The 16,267-nt window shown below is 31.1% G+C and overlaps 1 protein-coding gene across 1 annotated transcript in view; it reads right to left on the bottom strand.

Moving 5' to 3' along the window:
* Positions 1–325: 325 nt before the first annotated feature.
* Positions 326–16,267, bottom strand: part of LOC143036152 (uncharacterized) — a 67,168-nt gene continuing 51,226 nt past the window's right edge. The window contains exons 4-6 of the mRNA XM_076203400.1: positions 3,271–3,335; positions 1,005–1,397; positions 326–761 (exon numbers count right to left, since the gene is read on the bottom strand). Of these exons, the coding sequence (XP_076059515.1) occupies positions 470–761; positions 1,005–1,397; positions 3,271–3,335 (750 nt within the window). The 3' untranslated portion in view covers positions 326–469. The remainder of the gene's footprint in view (positions 762–1,004; positions 1,398–3,270; positions 3,336–16,267) is intronic.

The raw sequence follows: 16,267 nt of genomic DNA, 5'->3' as shown, positions 1-16,267 counted from the left end.
GTTTCCTTCCTCCAGGAAGGATGGTATTCTGATAGGGCCAATCATGTCGTCCGCCTGCTCATTCTTGGCTAGGAATGTAGGTGATGGAGCGAGAGTTAGGGCAGAGCAGTCCTCCTCCAGGTTGGAGAAGGACTGGTGGCGGGTGATCGCCGCCAGCTGTGACGCCCTATAACCCGTAGCCAGGGCGAGCAGAAAGACGGCACGTTGAAGGAAGTGTTCCCCCTCCATGATGGTCCCTTCGAACGTCAGGTACTGCAGAACACGATGCAAGGACCAGGCTAGGACCGGCTGACGTCTCGGCTCTCTCGAGGCGCGGATCCCCTTCATTAGAAGGTTTCGCTCCCTTTGTGGCACTCTGATGTTCATGCCGAAGCAGAGTGGATCAGCGAGGGCTGCGGAGTGAGCCGAGATCGTCGCCGGTGCCCTGTTGGTGGTGTCAGCTAGCCAAGACAGGAAGTCCAGAACTGTGCTAGCGGAGATGGTCACTATCGCGTGTCTCCGAAGGTTGGGAGGGTTGTTGGATCTGGATGACGGTCGGGACCGTAGCGAAGACGCGGTCTGTCGCTTCCTGGTCGAACAGACCACGGGAAAGGGGAGCTGCTCTCACCACGCCCCGGCGAGCTATCTCCGGGGCCGACCGCGTTGCAGACTGACGAGCTGCCAAACGAGCCGCGGTGAAGGCCCTCGCTGCTGGGGGTAGGGCTGATGACGCCATGTTGGCTGTACCCTCTGCCACGGTAGAGAGTGCCGCCAGGGTGTGTCTGCATACAGAAAACACGCGAATCAAATTAGTAGGGCGAGAAGGATCCCGATCCCCGGAGGGTGTAATAAAGTCACATCGCTCAATTGTAGAACGTATAACATATGCGAGGCCGAGGTCGTTTCCGAACGACCTCGTCCTCGGGCGCTAGTCAAGAGGCTCCGTCCTGGGTGAAGACGCTACCTGAGCGTCTCTCGCCAGGACAGGTCTGGACCCTCTGTATAGATTGAAATATCCCACTCACCTCAATTCTTCCCGCGGGAAGTCCTCAAAGCTCGTGGCGAGCGTCGTCAGCCAGTTCCTCATCATCGCGATTGCCGTGACGGTCGAGATGGTAGAGGCAAGGTCTTGTCTGGTCGAGGCCTCCGTCGTCAGCAACTTAGCCTCCGGTTCACTAAGTTGATGGGGGAGGGCGGGGTCCCTGCCCGAGTGCCATAAGCAATCGCGCAGGCCCTCCGGCGCGAAGGGTGGTGGCAGGACGACGGGGAATGATGAAGGGATATGCCGTCGAGGAGGAACCGTCTTGGGTTGGTCTTGGGCCCGCTCGAAGAGAGCAGGGATGTCTAAGGCCTTCTCCCCTTTCTCCTGCGGGAACCAGGCGTTTGGGGAGAGTGCTACCGCCGGCGAGTCCCCCGACCTGTCGACAAACATATGCCCATCAGGGTTTAAACGAGGGTTCTCCAGGAGAGCACCTAATGCGTCCAGAGTGTTAGAGGTGGAAATCCTGGAGGGCGTGGAGGCCGGGGCGGAGGGGGGTCGAATCTTATATAGAACCTTAGCCCCCTCCTCGTCGTTGGCCCACTTTAGGATAACGTCATCTCTCCTCCTCCAGCCCTCCGGTAGCGAGTAGTCGGGAGACCAGGCCACTAGCTTGTGGCCTTCTCCAAACGAGTACTCCCAGGACCGGGGAAGGTCACACCATGAGAAGGGGCGGAACTCAAAAGAGTCCGTCATGGTAGGAGGATAAGGTAAAGAAGAACTGTAGTGGTCCTCCACCCCGTCCAACCCGACGGACGTCTGATTGGGGGGTTCCTCCTGAGAGGGGCCTTCTAGTCCTATACCTGTCGCCGGCACGGAGGGGCGGAGGGAAGGACCAGGAGGGAGAGTGGGAGGGGGGGCTAGAGCCGTAGGTTCAATAGGAGGTTGCTCTGGAGAGGGGTGCGTTATGATTTGCGCGGCCTGAAAGGCCGGATAATGTGATAGGGCCGATTCAAGGACGGGGCCTATCAGGGACGGAAGGAGGGCAGCCACTTGGGCAGCCAGAGTTCCCTCTCCCCTCGTTTCGTCCTCCGGCTCCCTGCCCTTGTGGGATTTACGGCGAGGAAAAGGAGAGCGAGGAAGGGAGGGTGAGTTGGGGGGAGAGGCTGTGGAGGGTGGGGACAAGCTGAGCGTCCTGGACCTCGGTGAGGCAGACCTCTTTTTCGAGCGAGATTTCCTGCCGGGTTCACGCGAGTGAACTAGGGAGGAAGACGAGTTCGTGGGGGTGCTTGACAAAGCAAGCCGTAAGGGTTTTAAGGACCCTTGATGGTCGGATGTATGGGGCTGCCGAGAGGCCTGAGGACGCTCGGGGACACCATACTCCGCAACATCAGACTCGTCCCCTTGTACTCCGAGAGGCCCAGGTTGTGCACCAACGGAAGTCTCGGAGACATAGGGAGACGGATGGCGAGGGCGAACGAGGCCCAATTCCACGCCTAACGCCGGATCCGCCCACACTAGGGAGGGGGGGTCGTCAGCGGATTTCAATTTCCGAGCTCTGCGCCATGCCTCCCGAAGGAGTTCGAGGGCAGCTAGCTTGGAACGGGTTTTGGGAGGAGCAGCACGAATCTCCTCAACCCGCGCTTTGCACACAACGCCAGCTTGTGAGAAACAAGGGGTATGGCGGGAGCAGAGGTCGTGGGGGTGCTTGACAAAGCAAGCCGTAAGGGTTTTAAGGACCCTTGATGGTCGGATGTATGGGGCTGCCGAGAGGCCTGAGGACGCTCGGGGACACCATACTCCGCAACATCAGACTCGTCCCCTTGTACTCCGAGAGGCCCAGGTTGTGCACCAACGGAAGTCTCGGAGACATAGGGAGACGGATGGCGAGGGCGAACGAGGCCCAATTCCACGCCTAACGCCGGATCCGCCCACACTAGGGGGGGGGGGGTCGTCAGCGGATTTCAATTTCCGAGCTCTGCGCCATGCCTCCCGAAGGAGTTCGAGGGCAGCTAGCTTGGAACGGGTTTTGGGAGGAGCAGCACGAATCTCCTCAACCCGCGCTTTGCACACAACGCCAGCTTGTGAGAAACAAGGGGTATGGCGGGAGCAGAGGTCGTGGTGGCCGTCTGACGAGATCCTGGCTGTGCAGCCGGATTCCACACACAAGCGTTTGGTCTGAAAATAGAATAATGGTAATCATAGACGGGGTGTCCCAAAGGTGTCTGGACACAACACCGAAGGGGAAAAACTGCAGGAGAACAGGTGGAGCTCCCTACGAGAACACGAGCACGAGCAGGAACCAGACTTACCTGCATGAAAAGAAGGTGGGTTGTTGAGTGACCGACTCGTCTGGTTCCGCGATGCTAAGTGACGGCTCAATCCGTGCAGCCGAGTAAGAAGGGAGGGGATAGGGAGGGGGAGGTGGGGTTGTAGACGCTTGCGCCACCTGCACAGAGCCGGGAATTTTAAATTTCCGATGATTTATGCGGAATGTCCAACCACACACTCCCTTCCGGAAGTGGCCATTTGGCCAGGAGTGTGGTAGGGGATTACCGCTATAGCTTCGCTGTGCAGGTTTCTTCTCAGCCGATAATGACAAATTTAGAAAACACCAAAATGAGAAATTTAAATTATACTAAAAATTAGAAGATTTAGAAGATCCTATTAATGATAACTTATATGGCAAATGGCAAATGATGACAAGTTTAGAATATACTAATAAAAAGTTAAGAAACTACTATTAATGATAACTTCAAGATTTTAATAATACTCAGAAGTTTAGAATATACTAATAATGATACGGATACAAGGTCCTAGTAATGATAACTTTAATGTATACCAATAAAGTTTAGAATACCGAAGAAGATATGTTTAGCATGTACTAATAATGAGGGTTTAGAACATAAAATTGACAAGCTTTAATAGGTACTCATAATGTCAAGTGTTGAATATACCAATAATGAGAAATTGAGATTGACAAGTTTAGAAGATACTGTTAAATATAACTTTAATGTGTAGAAATAATGACAAGTGTGGATTATACTAATAACGATAAGTTTAGAAGGTTCTATTAATGATAACTTTGTTTTGTACTAATAATGACAAGTTTAGCATATAAGTTTACAAGGTTTACAAGGTTTAATGATAAGTTTAAAGTGTACTAATGATCACAAATTTAGAATATAATAATGATGATTTTAGAATATACTAATAATGATAAGTTTAGAATATAGTAATGATAATAAATTTAGAATATACTATTAATGAAAGTTGAATATCCGAACAATGACAAAATTATAATGACAATTTTAAAGGCACTATTGATTATAACTTTAATCACAGGTTTACAATATTTCAATAATGACATGTTTAGAAGGTTACATTAATAATAACGTTAATATGTAGTAATAATGACACGTTTGAAACATATCATAATGCAAGGTTTAGAAAATACTAATAATAGCATAGTAGAACTTGCTATTAAGATAACTATAATACGTACTAATAATAAGTTTTGAATATACTAACAATGACATGTTCAGGTTTAGAATATACATGTAATGACAAGTTTACAATATACTAATTTAGAAGGTATTATTAATGAAAAAATTAGTATGTACCAATAATAACGAGCTTAGAATATACTAAGAATCACAAGTAATAATGACATAATTAGAGTAGACTAATGATAAGCTTAGAAGATAATATCTATGATAACTTTAATGTGTAAAAGTTTAGAAGATATTGATAATGGCAAGTTTAGAAATTACTAAAAATGACAATTTTAGAAGGTTCTATATATGACAACTAGAATTTGTACTAATAATGACAAGTTTAGAACGTACTAATAATGACAAACTTAGAATGTATTATAAATAATTTTTTTGATATCTTTTAATAATTAATGTTTGGTATATACTAATAATGGCACTAATAGTCACATGTTGTAAACATGTGACTATTAGAACATATAACAAATCTAAGGTTTAAAAGGTTATATTAATGATTATGTTAATATGTAGCAATAATGACACGTTTGAATTATATTAATAATGCAAAGCTTAGTCAATATTATTAATAGCATAATTAGAAGTTGTTATTAATGCTAACTATAATACGTACTAATAATGATTAGTTTTGAAAAAAAAACTAACTGTCATATTAAGAAGCCAGTAATACTGTAATGATAACTTTAACATGTGCTAATGCTCACAATTTTAGAACATACTAATAATGACAAGTTTTAAATAATTATAAACTTGTATTGCCAAGTTTAGAATATACTAATAATGATAAGCTTACAAGAACAATGACAACTTTAGAAAATATTGTTTGTGTACTAATAATTAGGGTTTAGAACATACAAATATTGACAAGCTACTAATGACAAGTGTAGAATATACTAATAATGAAAAATTTACATATGCTAATAATGTCAGGTTTAGAATATACTTGTAATGGCAAGTTTAGAATACACTGATAAATACAAAGTTAGAAGGTATTACTAATGCTAAACTTAATGTGTACTTATAATAGCGAGTTTAGAATATACTAAGAATGACATGTTTAGAATATACTACTATTAGACAATAATATTCATGATAACTTCACTCTGTACATGTTTAGTATATATTAATCATGACAACTTTAGGAGGTACTATATATTATAACTTTAATTTGTACTAATAATGAAAAGTTTAGAACATACTAATAATGACAGTAAAATGTACTATAAATGAAAACTTCCATGTCTTCTAATGATTAATGTTTGGGATATACATGGTACTGTTAATGATCATTTTAATGTGTACTAATAACGACAAGCTTGAAATATATGAATATTGACATCACTAGAAAATATTGATGATATATTTAATTTGCACTAATAATGACATTTATAATATACTATTAATGATAAGCATTAATATACTATTAATGATAACTTTAATAAAGAGAAGCTTTTAATGAAAACTTAAATATGTATTAATGATAAGTGTAGAGTGTACTATTGATAAATTGAATGTGTACTAAGAATATAATTAGAATATAATAATGATGATTTTAGAATATACTAATAATGATAAGTTTAGAATATACTAATAATAATAAATTTAGAATATACTATTAATGAAAGTTGAATATCCGAACAATGACAAAATTATAATGACAATTTTAAAGGCACTAAATTGATTATAATTTTAATGTGTACTTATATTCACAGGTTTACAATATTTCAATAATGACATGTTTAATGTGATAATAATGACAAGTTTAGAATACACTAAAAATAGCATTTGTGTAATATACAAATAAAGTAAGTTTTTGTAATATACAAGTTCAGAAGGTACCTTAATGACAACTTTTAGAAGGTACTATTAATGATAACTTTAATGTGAAATGATGATGAAAAGTTTAGAATATGACAAGTTTACATGTTAATGAAAAATTTAATTTATGATAAAAATGGAAAGTTTAGAAAAAAGCATAGTGTTGTAGCAGGTCCCATTGGTAAAATCTCTAATGTGCACTAATAATTACTTTAATGAATACTAATAATTAAAAAATACAAGTTTAGAATATACTTTTAATGATAACTTTAATATGTAGCAATTTTAGAATATACTAAGAATAACATGCTCAATCGGAACTACTGATGATAACTTTAATATAAGAAGTTTAGAATATACTAATAATGAATATTGTCGATAGTACTATTAATGATAAATATAATGTGTACTAATAATTAAGATTTTACAAAATGATAATGACAATTTTAGAAGGTTCTATACAAATATTGAATAATTTAGAATATGACAGCTAAAAACATACAAATAATTAGAAGTTTAGAAGGTATTCATTATAGATTTACTTTGTACTAATAATGACAACTATAGAATATCCTATTAATAAGGACAGATTTATAATATTCTAATTATGACAAGTTTAGAAGGTATTGTTAATGATAACTTTGATACGTACTAGTAATAACAAGTTTATAATATACTAATAATAACAAGTTTAGGAGGAAGTATTGCATGATAAATTTAATGTGCACTAACAATGAAAATTTAGAATATGTTAATAATGGCAAGTTTGTGATATACAAATGATATCAAGTTTAGAAGGTATTATTACCAATAGCTCTAATGTGTACTAATAATGACAAGTTTACAATATACGTATAATGCAAGATACATTTGATGACAACTTTTATGTGTACTAATCATGAAAAAAATAAATATACTAAAAATGGCAAGTTTGTAATAACCTAATAATGACAAGTTTAAAAGGTACATTAATAATGCATTTAACTTTGAAAGTTTAGAAGGTGTATAACTTTAATGTGTACTAATAATCAGAAGTTTACAATATACCAATAATGAGAGGGTTAGAAGGTACAGGTATTTATACTAATAATGGAAAGATTAGAATATACCAATAATTAAAAGTTTAAAAGGTATTGTTCAAGATAACTTTAATTTGTACTAATAATAAGCAAGTTTACAATAAAGACAATTTTACAAGATAAATGATAAATTCAATATATACGAATAGTAAAATACTAATGATAAAAATACTAATAATAAAAAGCTTAGAATATGGTACCTTCTATACTTGTTACAAGTATAGAAGGTACTATTAATGATAACTTTAGTGTGTGATTAGAATATACCAATAATTAAAAGTTTAAAAGGTATTGTTCAAGATAACTTTAATTTGTACTAATAATAAGCAAGTTTACAATAAAGACAATTTTACAAGATAAATGATAAATTCAATATATACGAATAGTAAAATACTAATGATAAAAATACTAATAATAAAAAGCTTAGAATATGGTACCTTCTATACTTGTTACAAGTATAGAAGGTACTATTAATGATAACTTTAGTGTGTGACAAGTTTAGAATATAGTAATAATGAGAAGCTTAGAAGGTAGTATTATTGACAATTTCATAATGCACTAATAATGAAAAGTTTGAAGATATTATTAATGATAACGTTAATGTGTACTATAAATATAAATTTGGAATCTAATAATAATAACTTTAATGTGTTAACAAAATTAAAAAGTTTAGAATATACTGATAATGAGAAGTTTAGAATAAGTTAATAATGACAATTTTAGAATGTACTTTTAATGATAACTTTAATGTGTACTAGTAATAGTAACCTTAAAGTGAAGTATTAATATTTAGAGTATACTAATAATAATTTTAGAATATACAAATACAGGCCGGGTAGGTACCATTAATGACAATTTCAATGAGATGCTTAGAATATACTGAAAATGACAGTTTTAAAAGGAACTATTAACAACCTTAAAGGTTAGTATAAATGACAAGTTTTGAATATACTAATAATGACAAGTTTAGAAAGTACTATTAGTGATAACTTTAGAATGTACTAATACTGAAACAAGTTTAGAATAATCTAATATTGACATGTTTAAAATATAGCAATAGATAACTTTAACTTTAACGAGTCCTAATAATAACAAAATTAGAATATACTAATGTATATGTATGCATGTATGAAAGATAAAACGAATGATAACTTTTATATGATTAACTTTTATAATCACATTATAATAACTAATGTGCACTAATAATCACAGGTTTAAATTATTTTAGTAATGACATGTTTAGAAGGTTACATTAATGATAACGTTAATGTGTAGAAATAATGACACGTTTGAAATATATCAATAATGCTAATAATAAAATTATAAAATATAAATATAATTATAAATATAAAAATATAATATAATGAATAATACTAATAATAGCATAGTAAAATTGCTATTAAGGATAACTATAATACATACTAATAATTAGTTTTGAATATACCAACAATGACATGTTTAGAAGACACTACTAATGATAACTTTAATATGTACTAATACTCAGAAGTTTAGAATATACTAATAATGATACGGATACAAGGTCCTAGTAATGATAACTTTAATGTATACCAATAAAGTTTAGAATACCGAAGCAGATATGTTTAGCATGTACTAATAATGAGGGTTTAGAACATAAAATTGACAAGCTTTAATAGGTACTAATAATGTCAAGTGTTGAATATACCAATAATGAGAAATTGAGATTGACAATTTTAAAAGATACTGTTAAAGATTACTTTAATGTGTAGAAATAATGACAAGTGTGGATTATACTAATAACAATGAGTTTAGAAGGTTCTATTAACGATAACTTTGTTTTGTACTAATAATGACATGTTTAGCATATAAGTTTACAAGGTTTACAAGGTTTAATGATAAGTTTAAGGTGTACTAATAATCCCAAGTTTAGAATATAATAATGATGATTTTAGAATATACTAATAATGATAAGTTTAGAATATACTGATAATAATAAGTTTAGAATATACTATTAATGAAAGTTGAATATCCGAACAATGACAAAATTATAATGACAATTTAAAGGCACTATTCACAGGTTTACAATATTTTAATAATGACATGTTTAGAAGGTTACATTAATAATAACGTTAATATATTATAATGCAAAGTTTAGAAAATACTAATAATAGCATAGTAGAACTTGCTATTAAAGATAACTATAATACGTACTAATAATTAGTTTTGAATATACTAACAATGACATGTTTAGAAGACACTAATGATAACTTTAATATGTACTAATACTCAAAAGTTTAGAATATACTAATAATGACAAGTTTAGGATAATGATAAACTCGGAATATATTATTATTACCAAGTTTATAATATACTAATAATGGTAAGGATACAAGGTCCTAGTAATGATAACTTCAATGTTTAGAATACCAAAGAAGATATGTTTAGTATCTATTAATAATGATTTTTCGAATTTACGAAAGTATTGTTAGTGATAACTAATGTGTACTAATAATGACAAGCTTTAATGGGTACTAATAATGACAAGTGTTGAATATACCAATAATGACAAATTAAGAATATGCTAATAATGACAAGTTTAGAATATATTAATTTAGAAGGAAAAATTAATGAAAAATGAAAAATTAATGAAAAATTTAGTATGTACCAATAATAACGAGCTTAGAATATACTAAGAATCACAAGTTTAAAATAATGACATAATTAGAGTATACTAATGATAAGCTTAGAAGATAGTATCTATGATAACTTTAATGTGTAAAGGTTTAGAATATATTGATAATGGCAAGTTTAGAAATTACTAAAAAAGGCAGTTTTAGAAGGTATATGATAACTATAATTTGTACTAATAATGACAAGTTAGGAACGTACTAATAATGAAAAACAGAGAATGTATTATAAATAAAAACTTTAATATCTTCTAATAATTAATGTTTGGTATATACTAATAATGGCACTATTAATGATAACTTTAATATGTACTAATAGTCACATGTTGTAAACATGTGACTCACATGTTGTAAACATGTGACTATTAGTACATATAATAATCTAAGGTAATGATGATGTTAATGTGTAGCAATAATGAAACGTTTGAATTATATTAATAATGCAAAGTTTAGTAAATATTATTAATAGCATAATTAGAAGTTGCTGTTAATTCTAACTATAATACGTACTAATAACGATTCGTTTTGAAAAAAAAAACTAACAGAAAACATATTAAGAAGCCAGTAATAATGATAACTTTAACATGTGCTAATACTCACAATTTTAGAACATATTAATAATGACAAGTTTTAAATAATTATAAACTTTGGAATATATTAGTATTGCCAAGTTTAGAATATACTAATAATGATAATTTTACAAGGTCCTAATAATAATAACTTTAATGTGTACTAATAATGACAAGTTTAGAATACCAAGAAGACATGTTTAGTATTTACTAATACTGATATGTTTCGAATATAAGAACAATGGCAACTTTAGAAAATATTGTTTGTGTACTAATAATTAGGGTTTAGAACATACAAATATTGACAAGCTAATAATGATAAACGTAATGTGTACTAATAATAGCGAGTTTAGAATAAACTAAGAATGACAAATTTAGAATAATGACATGATTCTAAACGTCATTATTCTAAACTATTAAACGATAATATTGATGATAACTTCACTCTGTACATGTTTAGTATATATCAATCATGACAAGTTTAATTACTAATAATGACAACTTTAGAAGGTACTATATATTATAACTTTAATTTGTACTAATAATGAAAAGTTTAGAACATTCTAATAATGACAAAGTAAAATGTACTATATTTGAAAACTTCCATGTCTTCTAATGATTGATGTTTGGGATATACAAGGTACTGTTAATGATCATTTTAATGTGTACTAATAACGACAAGCTTGAAATATATGAATATTGACATCACTAGAAAATATTGATGATATATTTAATTTGCACTGATAATGACATTTATAATATACTATTAATGATAACTTTAACGTGTACTAATAAAGAGGAGCTTTTAATGAGACTCAATATACATTAAAGTTATTATTACTATTATATTATAATCTTGACATTATTACAACAAGTTATTAAAAGTACCGATTATTACCACATTTTAAATTTGTCATTATTTATGCAAATAAAATGTATAATTAATCGCACACTTCTTATTATTAGTATATTCTGAATTTATTATTATTAGTAAATATTGAAGTTATTTTACCTTCTAAACTTGTCATCATTAGTATATTCTAAACATGTCATTATTAGTACATTCTAATAATTCTTAGTATATTCTAAACTCGTCATTATTACCGATAATTTTTATGACAGTTGCATGCGGGGCTCGAACCCGCTGTACTCGGTTATCCGTAAATTACCTGTACGGCGCCCTAGACCACTACACCACAGAGACTATAAAATCCTTGAAACCTGGAATCGAACTGATTCCCGAGGGAAGGAAGATCACTTAATACGGCGATCCGAATTCCTGTATTACTCAAGGACCAGCCCACCAGTGGTGTGTGGTAAGGACCAGGACGAACCCCTTTCACGCTCGTCATTATTAGTTATTTTAGTAGCATCTTCTAAACCTGTCATTATTAGAATTCTTTAAACTTGTCATCATTAGAATGTTTTATACTTTTCATTATTAGTACACATTAAAGTTATAATTAATAGTACTTTCTAAACATGTATATCCTAACATGTCTTCATTGGTATATTCTAAACTTGTCATCATTAGTATGTTCTAAACTTGTCATTAATACTTCATATTAAATTTATCATTATTCGGACGTTCTAAACTTATCATTATTAGTATATTCTAAACTTGGCAATATCAGTATATGTTAGAGTTGTCATTAAACCTTGTCATTATTATTATCGTTTAAACTAGTATATTCTAAACATTCTAAACTTGACATTATTGGTATGTTCTAAACTTATCATTAGTGAAAAATAAAGTCATTAATAGTACCTTCGAAACTTATCATTAACAGTACCCTTTAAATGTTTGATTATTACTATATTCTAAACTCGTCATTATAAGTTATCATTAATAGTATCTTCTAAACCTGTCATTATCGGAATATTCTAAACTTGTCATTATCAGTACCTATCAAAGATATCATTAATAGTACCATTTAAACTTGTCATCATTAGAATGTTCTATACTTTTCATTATTAATACACATTAAAGTTATCATTAATAATATTTTTAAAATTTCTCATTACGTATATTCTAAATATGTTGGAATATTCTAAACTTGTCATTATTAGTACGTTCTAAATTTGTCATTAATAGTTCATATTAACTTATTATTAGTATATTCTAAACTTGGCAATATTAGTTTATGAGTTGTCATTATTATTATAGTTTAAACTAGTATATTCTAAAGATGTCGTTATTAGTATATTTAAAACTCGTCATTATTAGTAAACTTATCCTTAAAAGTATCTCCTAATCTTTTCATTATTACATTAAATCTATCATTAATAGTACCTACTAATCTTGTTTTATTAGTATTTTCTAAACCTGGCATTATTAGTGTGTTCTAAACTTATTATTAGTGAAAATTAAAGTCATAATAGTAACTTCTACACTAATCATTAACAGTACCCTTTGAACTTGTAATTATTAGTATATTCTAAACATTAAAGCTATTATTAATAACACATTCTAAAATTGATATTATTTGTAATAATGATAACTTTAACATGTGCTAATACTCACAATTTTAGTGACAAGTTTTAAATAATTATAAACTTTGGAATATATTAGTATTCCCAAGTTTAGAATATACTAATAATGATAAGTTTACAAGGTCCTAATAATAATAACTTTAATGTGTACTAATAATGACAAGTTTAGAATACCAAAGAAGATATGTTTAGTATTTACTAATACTGATATGTTTCGAATATAAGAACAATGGCAACTTTTGAAAATATTGTTTGTGTACTAATAATTATAATTAGGGTTTAGAACATACAAATATTGACAAGCTAATAATGACAAGTGTAGAATATACTAATAATGAAAAAAATTAGAATATGCTAAAAATGTCAGGTTTAGAATATACTTGTAATGGCAAGTTTAGAATACACTGAGAATTACAAAGTTAGAAGGTATTATTAATGATAAACTTAATGTGTACTAATATTAGCGAGTTTAGAATATACTAAGAATGACAAATTTAGTATAATTTATTCTAAACTATTAGACGATAATATTTATACCTTCACTCTGTACATGTTTAGTATATATCAATCATGACAAGTTTAATTACTAATAATGACAACTTTAGAAGGTACTATATATTATAACTTTAATTTGTACTAATAATGAAAAGTTTAGAACATACTAATAATGACAAAGTAAAATGTACTATAAATGAAAACTTGTCTTCTAATGATTTATGTTTGGGATATACAAGGTACTAATAACGACAAACTTGAAATATATGAATATTGACATCACTAGAAAATATTAATGATATCTTTAATTTTCACTGATGACATTTATAATATACTATTAATGATAACTTTAACGTGTACTAATAAAGAGAAGCTTTTAATGATAACTTAGAAATATGTTAATGATAACTAAGTGTAGAGGGTACTATTGATAAATTGAATGTGTACTAAAATGACAAATTTAGAAAGATAATATTAATGATAACTTTAATGTGCAGTACAAGTTTATACGGTACTATTAATGTATACTAACAATAACAAGTTTAAAATACAGTAATAATGACAAGTTCAGAAAATACTAAATTTAATGTAATCCAATAATGACTAATTTAGAAAACGCCAATAATGAGAAGTTTAAATTATACTAAAAAAAATAGATATTTAGAAGATACTATTAGTGATAACTTAGGCAAATGGCAAATGATGACAAGTTTAGAATATACTAATAAAAAGTTAAGAAACTACTATTAATGATAACTTCAAGGTGTACTAATACTGTCAAGATTTTAATATACTAATAATCACAAGTTTGAAAGGTACAGTAAAAATGAATTAATGTGTACTAATGTTGAAAAGTTTAGAATAAATATAAATGGCATGTTTATAAGAAAATTTTAGAAGATAAGATATACTGATAAAGACAAGTTTGATATAATAACAATGACGATTTTAGAAGGTGCTAATATGTGCTAATGTGATAATAATAAGTTTAGAATACACTAAAAATGGCATTTTTTGTAATATACAAATAAAGTAAGTTTTTGTAATATACAAGTTCAGAATGTACCTTAATAACAACTTTTAAAAGGCACTATTAATGATAATTTTAATGTGAAATAATGATGACAAGTTACATGTTAATAAAAAAATTAATTTATGATAAAAATGGAAAGTTTAGAAAAAAGTAAAGTGTTTAGCAGGTCCTATCTCTAATGTGTACTAATAATTACTTTAATGAATACTAATAATGACAAAATACAAGTTAAGAATACTATTGATGATAACTTTAATATGAGAAGTTTAGAATATACTAATAATGAATATTGTCGATAGTACTATTAATGATAAATATAATGTGTACTAATAATCAACATTTTACAAAATTATATTTATAATAACTTTAACATGTTTTGATAATGACAATTTTAGAAGGTTCTATTAAATAGCTTTGATATGTACAAATATTGAATAATTTAGAATATGACAGCTAAAAACATACAAATAATTAGAAGTTTAGAAGGTATTCATTATAAATTTAATTTGTACTAATAATGACAACTATAGAATATCCTAATAGAGACAGATTTAATATTCTTATTATGACAAGTTTAGAAGGTATTGTTAAAGATAACTTTAATGTGTACTAATAAAACAAGTTTAGAATATATCTTAGTAGTGACAAGTTTTTAACGACAATGATAACTTGACAAGTATAGAGTATACTAATAATTGCAAGTTAAAAGGGTACTGTTAATGATTAGTGTAGAAGGTACTATTGGTGACTAATTTTCACTGATAATAAGTTTAGAACACACAAAGAATACCAGGTTTAGAAAATACTAATAAAACCAAGATTAGTATGTACTATTAATGATGTCAAACTTAGAATATAGTGATAATGAAAAGATTAGAAGATACTATTAGTAATAAGTTTACTAATAATGACGAGTTTTGAATAAATTTAATATGAACAATTTATTAATGACAAGTATAAACATACTAATAATGACAAGTTTAGAATATTCCAATATAGACATGTTTAGAATATACGTATAATTAGAAATTTGGAAAGTACTATTAATGATAAATTTAATGTGTACTAATGATGAAAAGTAGAGATCATTCCAATGATGACAAGTTTAAAGGATTAATGATATCATTGATGGGTACTAATAATGACAAGTTTAGAATATTCCGATAATGACAGGTTTAGAAGATACTATTAATGATAACTAATAATGACGAGTTTAGAATATACTAATAATTACAAATTTAAAGGGTTCTGTTAATGATAAGTTTCGAAGGTAATATTAATGACTTTAGTTTTAAATAATGATAAGTTTAGAAAATACTAATAATGTCAAGTTTAGAATGTTTAGAATATACTAATGATAATATCCTATTAATGATAAATTTAATATGAGAAGTCTAGAGTACTATTAATGATAACTTTAATATGTACTAATAATGAAAAGTATAGAACCCACTGATGATGATTATAACAAATTTAGAATATTCTAATAATGACAGATTTAGAAGATACTATTGATGATAACTAATAATGACGAGTTTAGAATATACTAAGAATTATTAGAATATACTAATAATGACATGTTTAGAATATACTAATGATGACAAGTTTAGAAGGTAATATAATAAGTTAAGAAGGTAAACTTCG

Source organism: Oratosquilla oratoria, chromosome 20, assembly GCF_046742065.1.
Source record: "Oratosquilla oratoria isolate Oo_2021 chromosome 20, ASM4674206v1, whole genome shotgun sequence".
Lineage (NCBI taxonomy): Eukaryota > Metazoa > Arthropoda > Malacostraca > Stomatopoda > Squillidae > Oratosquilla > Oratosquilla oratoria.
The sequence above is the reverse complement of the archived record's forward strand: the minus strand, read 5'-3'. Positions and strand labels throughout refer to the sequence as shown.